General features: G+C 59.9%; 1 protein-coding gene across 1 annotated transcript; it reads left to right on the forward strand.

Annotated features, from left to right (window-relative positions):
* The first annotated feature begins 3,251 nt into the window (after positions 1-3,251).
* NOL12 (nucleolar protein 12) lies at positions 3,252-7,838 on the forward strand. Its single transcript, XM_055141172.1, has 6 exons — positions 3,252-3,381; positions 5,402-5,507; positions 5,674-5,722; positions 5,919-6,061; positions 6,691-6,782; positions 7,034-7,838. Exons 1-6 carry the CDS (start codon positions 3,302-3,304, stop codon positions 7,194-7,196), a joined length of 633 nt encoding a protein of 210 aa, XP_054997147.1. The 5' UTR covers positions 3,252-3,301; the 3' UTR covers positions 7,197-7,838.
* Positions 7,839-8,374: the final 536 nt, after the last annotated feature.

An 8,374-nucleotide genomic window follows, 5' to 3' on the forward strand; every position in this document is an offset into this window, starting at 1 on the left:
TCCCTCACTGTGTGCCCTAGCATCAGGTCCTCAACCTCTCTGATCCTTTTCTCCTCCATGAAACAACAGGCAGGCCAGTTGCTGCAAGGGTGAGCTCAGAGCACGCCGAGCAGTGCAGGGTGCCTGTCCCACAGGACGGGCTCTGGAAATTCTGGCCCCAGCTCCATGACCTTATGGAAGAAGAGCCAAGAAATGAAGAATCATTTGGAGAGCAAAATCAATACCAACAACTCTTGTTATTCTTTATTGTTGTTGTTGTTGCTTTTTGGGTCACACTCGGCAATGCACAGGGGTTATTCCTGGCTCACACACTCAGGAATTACTCCTGGCGGTGCTCAGGGGACCCTAGGGGATGCTGGGAATCGAACCTGGGTCAGCCGCGTGCAAGGCAAACGCCCTACGCGCTGTGCTATTGCTCCAGCCCCACTCTTGTTATTCTTTCTGCATAACTTATCCTTCTCTCTCTCTCCCTCCCTCTATCTCTCACTTTCTGTTTATGGGCCACACCTCATACCGTTCAGAGGCTATTCCTGGCTCTGAGCTCATGAGTTACTCTTGGGGGTCATATGTGGTGCTAAGGCTCAAACCAGGCTGGGCTGCATGCAAGGCAACTGTCTTACTTCCTGTGCTATCTCTCTGGCCCTTGTCATCCTGACTATTAAGACACATGCTACGGGGGCTGGAGCGATAGTACAGCAGGGAGGGCATTGGCCCTGCACACGGCCGACCCAGGTTCAATCCCTGGTATCCCATAGGGTCCCCCAAGCACCACCAGGAGTGATTCCTGAGTGCAGAGCCAGGAGTAACCCTTGAACATCGCCAGGTGTGACCCCCCCCCAAAAAAAAGGACACGTGCTACCATTAGAGCTCAGCCCCCAGCAAGCACTCTGGCTAAGTATTTCAGCACCCAAAGCAAGTGGGTGCGATCATCTCAACACCATCACCAGATGGAGGGCGATGAAAAGAGGTTGTGCTGGGTCAGAGAGATAGCCCAGGAAGTAAGGTAGTACCTCACATGCACCCAACCTGGGTTCAAACCTCAGTACTGCTTATGGCTCCCCACGTACCACCAGGAGTGACCCTATGTATTTAGCCACGAGTAAGTCCTTACACTGCTGAGTGTAGCCCAAGGGTCCCTGCCTGCCCTTTGCTAAAAAAAAAAAAAAAACAAAAAAACGCTTTCTTGTTCTGTTCCTGGCACTTAGTAGCTACTCAATAAACTTCACTGTATTGTTTGGGTGGTTTGCACTTAGTTATGCTTGAGCGTCACTCCTGCCCTCAGGGGATGCAGTGCCTTATGCAGTACCCAGGATCAAACTGGATCGAACCGTGAATAAGTTCCTAACACCTATACTATCTCTCCAACCCCAAAGTTACATTTTCTTCCTTAGGGGTGCAAACCAGAGAGCATCATAAAGATGCATGAGGACAGCCGCCAGGCAGGGCTAGCACATCCCCTTAGCATAGAGGATGGATGCCTTCTAGCAAGTCCTGGGGTTCCTCCCTACACCCCAGGGTCCCCTAGAACCTCTGGAAGACTCCCAAACACAGAGCTGGAGGTAGCCACTAAGCATCACAGGGCACGACCCCCTTATGCCCAAGAGGGAAAAAAAAAGAACCAGGAGTGGGGCTAGAGAGATAGCACAGATGGTAGGGTGCTTGACGAACCTGGTTCGTTCCCGGGCATCCTATAGGTCCCCTGTGCACTGCTGGAAGTAGTTCCTGAGCACAGAGCTAGGAGTAATCCCTGAGCTTTTCTGGCTGTGGCTCCGCTCTAAAAAATAAATAGGGCCTCGAGTGATAGCACAGCAGGGAGGGCGTTTGCTTTGCACATGGCCGACCGGGTTTGATTCCCAGCATCGCATAGGGTCCTCTGAGTACCGCCAGGAGTAATTCCTGAGTGCAGAGCCAGGAGTAATCCCTGTGCATTATCTGGTGTGACAAAAAAAATTAAAATAATAATAGTAATAAATAAATAAGTAAATAAAAATCAGCCAGGAAGCGCGATCCCTGGTGAGTGCCGTGTGAGCTCCACAGCGGCCCCTGGCGGGCACCACTGCCATAACCTGGGACTCAACTACGCACACGCGTGTGCGCGCGCGCATCGCCCAGAAAGGAACGTGGACTCGGAGGGCCGCGCAACCGGGTGGGTGTGCGACCCTCGTGCGCACGATAGCTGGAAAAGCAGGTGACCCCCTGGACCCCAGTCATCGTGACGTCACAGCAGAGGGAAGGAAAAATAGAGGCCAAGAGTCAGTACAGCTCGTGAGGCGCTCGCCTCCCCTGACTTCCTTTACTGGATAATCTTCAAGAGTTGTTGCAAGGTGGTTTTTGATTTGTTTTATGTGTTTGGTTTTCGCTGTAAACGACAACATTCTATCTTTTTCTCTTGGAAGACTGTTTCCTTACAAAAATACCCGGCTTCTTTAGACAATGAGAAGAATGCAGCTTTTTTATACAATATGGACAACTAATAAAATATGTGAATTCGGCTTCTCATCCTGTCAATGGACACTTGAGTTGTTTACTTTTTTTTTTTTTTTGGTTTTTGGGTCACACACGGCAATGCACAGGGGTTACTTCTGGCTCATGCACTCTGGAATTGCACCTGGCGGTGCTCGGGGGACCATATGGGATGCTGGGAATCGAACCTGGGTCGCCCGCGTGCAAGGCAAACGCCCTACCCGCTGTGCTATTGCTCCAGCCCCCCCGAGTTGTTTACTTTTTTTTTTTTTTTTGCTTTTTGGGTCACACCCAGCAATGCACAGGGGTCACTCCTGGCTCTGCACTCAGGAATCACCCCTGGCGGTGCTCAGGGGACCATATGGGATGCTGGGAATCGAACCCGGGTTGGCTGCGTGCAAGGCAAATGCCTTACCCGCTGTGCTATCGCTCCAGCCCCCCGAGTTGTTTACTTTTAACGTGAAATAATGTTGCAATAAACATTGGAGTGGTTACAATGCCTTGTTAATATTGTCGGATTGTTTCTGGTTGCTCCCAGCCTGGTGCTCAGAGGCACTCCTAGACGTGCTGGCAGTGGGGTGGGGGCAGGACACTCTGGCCGTGGACATCGAATTAAAGGTTCACAGGCAAATTTTAGGCGTCCACGAACCAATCGCTCCTTAGAGTGCGCCCACCATGTGCCCCGCACTCAGAGGGCGGCGACTCACATTCCCAGTAGGAGGGAGGGGCGGAGAGCGCGGCTGGGAAGGGCCCCTTTAAGAGGCGGGGCGCCGGCCGGAAGCGGAAGCCGCCAAACCCGGAAGTGCCCGGGCCGCCTGGCCGCCGCGGTCTCCCCGCCATGGGCCGCAACAAGAAGAAGCGCGACGGCGACGACCGGCGGCCGCGGCTCGTCCTCAGCTTCGACGAGGAGAAGCGGCGGTGAGCGCCGAGGCGGGGCGGGGCCGGGGGGTGGCGCCGCGCGCCCGCCTCGAGGGCCCTTCCGGCCCCGCCTCCCCACGTGGGCCCACGCCCCGCCGTCTCCGCGCGGGGACCCGGGGTCCGCCGGCCCAAACTCCGGGTTCCCGCGCCCGGACCCGGCACCGCGCGCCCAGAGATGGGTCCCCCCAGATTCGGGTCCCCCCCGAATTCGGGTCCCCGCGCCCAGACTCGGGTCCCCGCGCCCAGGAGCAGGGTTCGCGCACCCGGGCTCTGGGTCCGCCCGCCCAGACTACTCGGGTCCTGGGCTGGGCCAATGGACTGACCCGCCGCCTCCATCACCCCCCACCCACCCAGGCTCGTCCAACCCACTCGTCCCGAGCCTCCTCGGGGCCCCTAAGTCTCCACGATCCGTCCGGGCAAATGACCCCCCCCTACCCTGACTCAGCCCGCCCCGATCCACGGTGCCGGGTTGGCGAGACTCCTTATGTGTGGGGTCTCGCTAGCATCCGGTGGGCCAAGATGGGTCCATAGGTCTTGGAAGATGGGGTGTCGGCCCAGGAGGAGTGGACTTCTGGCCGGGGGTGGGCCTGGAGCTTGTGGGAGGGAGAAACTTTGTTCATTGGGTGGGGGAATGTGCGGGGTGGGGGGGTAGGGTCTGGGGGCTCCTCCGTTTCAAGGCCCCAGACCCAGACCGACGTGTCCGTAGCATGGGAGGTCAGTGGCGAGGCCAGAGGTTAGAGGTGAAGAAGGACAGCGTCTCCTCCAGTTTGGGGAGGCCACAGGGGGTTCGGGGCTCACGTCTGGCCCTGGGCGTCAGCTTCCCATTCATCCTGCCTGACTCGGGGTGACTTGTAGTTCCTGACCCCAAGTTGTCGGGGTGCAAGGCCTTACCAGATCTATCTCCCCACAACCCACCACTCTTGTTTGCTTTGGGAGGGCCATTCCTGGCGGTTCTCAGGGGATCACGACGCAAGTGGTGCGGGGAAACCATAGGGGATGCCGGGAGAGGGGGGGGGAGAGAGGGGGGCTGCGTCCAGGCCTACCCGCTGGATTATGGCTCCTGCCCTGTTTTTATTCCCTTCTGCTTTTGGGCCACCCCCTAGTGGTGCTCAGGGATCACCCCTGGCACTCAGGGGACCCTGTGGGGTCCAGGAATTGAAACAGACGAGCCCGCTGTGTGGCTGGCTAGGTACCCTGACCTCTCTCTGCCTCAACCTCTCATCTGTTAAAGGGGCGTGTGAGGCCGCCGTGGAGCCATGACAGGCCCCACTTGAAGACCAAAGCTCAGCAGGTCTGAGTTTATCAGAAAGTCCCGACTTCTCAGAAAACAGCATCGCCCTGGGCGGATAGACGGCCCCGTGGCACCAGCCTGTCAGAGAAGGGGCTCGGGCAGTGCCCAGCACAGAGAGAGGGCCTCGGGGGAGGAGTCACGGGACGGCACTGGGACCGAGAATTGGAAACAGTGTTGGTCCCTGGGGTCATGGGGCAGGACTGGGACCAAGGATAGGGAACATACTGGCAGTTCTTGGAAAAATGCTGTTATGGAACCAAACCCATTATAAGCTGTCAGGGGGCTGGAGCGACAGCACAGCAGGGAGGGCGTTTGCTTGCACGCGGTAGACCCAGGTTCAATTCCCAGCATCCCATGGGGTCCCCTGAGCACCACCAGGAATAATTCCTGAGTGCAGAGCCAGGAGTCATCCCTGAGCATCGCCAGGTGTGACCCAAAAAGCAAAAAATAATAATAAGAAGAAATTGCTCAGAATTTGGAGTCCGGGTCCCTGTCAGACTCCACTGTGTTGGATGAGACTCGGACCCTAGCTCGAGCTAGCAGTAAAGAGTGCCTTGCATTTACATCCTCGTGCCTGATCTGGTCAGGGTGCGAGCGAAACTCCCTTCCAGAGACATAACAGGCCGTGGCAGCACGTAAGCTGTCCGCTGCCTAGAGCAAGGCCACCCCCAGCTTGGACCCCCTGACCAGCTGGCCATTCCCGCCCCCCTGCCCCCCGCCCCACTGCAGGGACTATCTCACCGGCTTCCACAAGCGCAAGGTGGAGCGGAAGAAGGCGGCCATCCAGGAGATCAAGCAGCGGCTCAAGCAGGAGCAGAAGAAACTGCGGGAAGAGGTGTGGAGGGCGGGGAGGGGTGTGGAGGGCTGTGGCCTGAACCAGCAGGAGGGGAGGTGCCGGCAGCCTTAGGCCCAGGTCTTGACACCCCCCGCCCAGGGGGGCCCAGAGCTGAGGTCCCCCTGGGTTCGAGGTGCCAGACTCACCGGGGACCGTCTCGTTTCAGCGCCACCAGGAGTACTTGAAGATGCTGGCAGAGAGAGAGGAGGCCTTGGGTGCGTCTGGGTGCTGGGGGGCGGGGGGGTGTCTTCGGCCCCCAAACCTGGCCCAGCAGAAAGACCCGGTTTCTGAGGTCGGGAGGGCAGGGGCAGAGCAGTTCCCCCCGGGGTCACAGCTTTGTCCCCGGGGACCGGATGGGGCGCGGGTCTCTTCTGTCCAGGGGCCAGCCTGCTGACTCCCGTCCCCCCGCAGAGGAGGCGGATGAGCTGGACCGCCTGGTGACCGCCAAGACGGAGTCGGTACAGTACGACCACCCCAACCACACGGTCACCGTCACCACCATCAGCGACCTGGACCTCTCGGGGGCGCGGCTGCTGGGGCTGCCCCTGCCCGAGGTGCGTGTCAGCCCAGCCCAGGGAGGGGGGGATGGGGGCCCGCCTGTCCCCCGCAGCGAGTGAGGGGATCAGCGTCATCCATCGTCTCTCCCCGGGATGCGTGTCGGGGCAGGAACCCGCGGGCAGGCACACATGGCCGCCTGAGGCCACCTGTGCGCTCCGTGTCTGGGTTCCTAGCGCCCCGGCTCGGCCCCGCCCGGTCCCTTCTCCTTGGGACTGTCACGTGTCCCGACAGCTGTTCCCCGGGCACCCGCTGTCCTCCATGGACGCCGCATCGGGACCCGGTTCCTCTCCCCGCGCCCTCCCTGCCCCTGGCCTTCCCCCTAGTGACCACCACGATGGGTCGCTCGGGGCGTCACCCCCCGCCCCGTGACCATCCGTTCTCGGCTGGCTTTTCTTTTCTTTTCCTTTTTTTAGTTCTTGGGGCTTTAATACTCAGGGCTTATTCCTGGCCCGACCCTCGGGGGTCACTCTTGGTGGCGGCGCGGGGGAGCCTGTGAGTTGTCCGGGGCCAAACCCAGTTCAGCCGCGTGCAGGGCGAGTGCCCTCCCGGCCTGCCCCCCTCCGGCCCCACCGTTCTCCTCCTTCCTGTTCTCCGTTCTCCTTCCTGTTCTTCGCGTCTCGAGCAGGCGGCCCGGCAGGAGTCGGAGGGAGAGGCGCCCAGTAAGGAGCCGGCCCGAGCCTTACCCCGAAAGTCCAAGGACCCCCTGCTGTCCCAGCGGTGAGCCCTGCCCTCTGGGAATCGGGGTGTGGGGCACCTCAGACCCCCCCTTCCCCTCCCCTGCCCGCCTGGTGTGTGCCTGGTGCCCCCGTGTGGGCGGGGCCTCCCTCCCAGCTGGGAGCCGGCTGCCTTTCGGACAGACTCGGGGCTCCCGCTTTTGGGGTGCGGGGCCAGCAGGCCAGCCTCTCCCCTGTACCCGGCTCCCCCCCGGGAAACTGAGGCAGGTCGCCCTTCCTCCCTCCCGCCCACAGGATCTGTTCCCTCACGGCCTCGCTGCACGCTCATAGCCGCAAGAAGGTCAAGAGGAAACGCGCCCACCGAGCCCCGGACCCCAAGAAGCCACCCAGCGCCACGCGGACCAGCAAGACCCAGCGCCGCCGGCTGACGGGCAGAGCCCGGCACAGCGGGGAGTGAGCCCCGGCACCCCTCCTGGCTTATCCCCCGGGGCCGGTCTCCCCGGGACCCGTCAGCCGCCGTCGGGTCCCTGACACTCTGCGCCAAGCCAGCCCTGGGCCCCGCCCGCTGTCCCACGGCAGAGGCAGGCTGGGGGGGGGCCAGGGACCAGGACTCGCCCACCCTCCCCCAGACACTTAGCCTGTGGGTGGGAAAGGGACCTGGAGGGGGCTAGGAGACCCCTGTCTTGAACCTCACATGGGGTCGTGTGACTGAGCAGGGGGTTCGTCACAAACCACAAGGCCTGGGGCGTGAGTGCTGTGGCGAGGACGCTCTCTCGTCTCGCATGTGTTGGGATTTAATCTCAGGCATCACCAGGAGTGATCCTGAGCACAGAGCCAGGAGTAGCCCCTGAGCACTGCAGGGTGGACCTAAACTCCCTCCCCAAGTTTCTTTTACAATAAAATTCTCAGGCCGGAGCAGTAGGACAGCGGGTGGGGCGTTTGCCTTGCAGGTGGCTGACCCGGGTTCAGTCCCCAGCACCCCATGTTCTTGGTCCCCTGAGCCCAACAGGAGTGATCCCTGAGCACTGCCTGGTGTGACCGCCAAACCAAAAAATAAATAAATGAATAAACTTGTGGTTTATTGTTAGTGAATGGTTTGTATGCCTGTCCACCCAGAGTTATGTAAACATTTCCCAAGAAATGTAATGGGGTCTCGGGAGGGCAGGGATAACACAGCCCACCCCTGCCTGGCGCTGGGGCTCCACAGCCTCTGGGCAAACTTGAGCTTCGGGGGTCCGAGCAGTCTCCACCCAGACCTGGGGGCTGCTGGGGAGAACTCTTTTTTGTTTTTGTTTTTGGCTTATACCCGGCGATGCACAGGGGTTCCTCCTGGCTCTTCACTCAGGAATTACCCCAGGCGGTGCTCAGGGGACCATATGGGATGCTGGGATTAGAACCCGGATCGGCCGAGTGCAAGGCCAACGCCCTACCCGCTGTGCTACCGCTCCAGCCCCGAGAACTCTTTTTTTTTAAGGCATTTATTTATTTTTGCTTTTTGGATCACACCTGGCGATGCACTCAGGAATTACTCCTGGCCGTGCTCAGGGAACCCTATGGGATGCTGGGAATCGAACCCAGGTCGGCTGCGTGCAAGGCAAACGGCCTCCCCGCTGTGCTACCGCTCCAGCCCCTGGG

Source organism: Sorex araneus, chromosome 6 (genome assembly GCF_027595985.1).
Source record: "Sorex araneus isolate mSorAra2 chromosome 6, mSorAra2.pri, whole genome shotgun sequence".
NCBI lineage: Eukaryota > Metazoa > Chordata > Mammalia > Eulipotyphla > Soricidae > Sorex > Sorex araneus.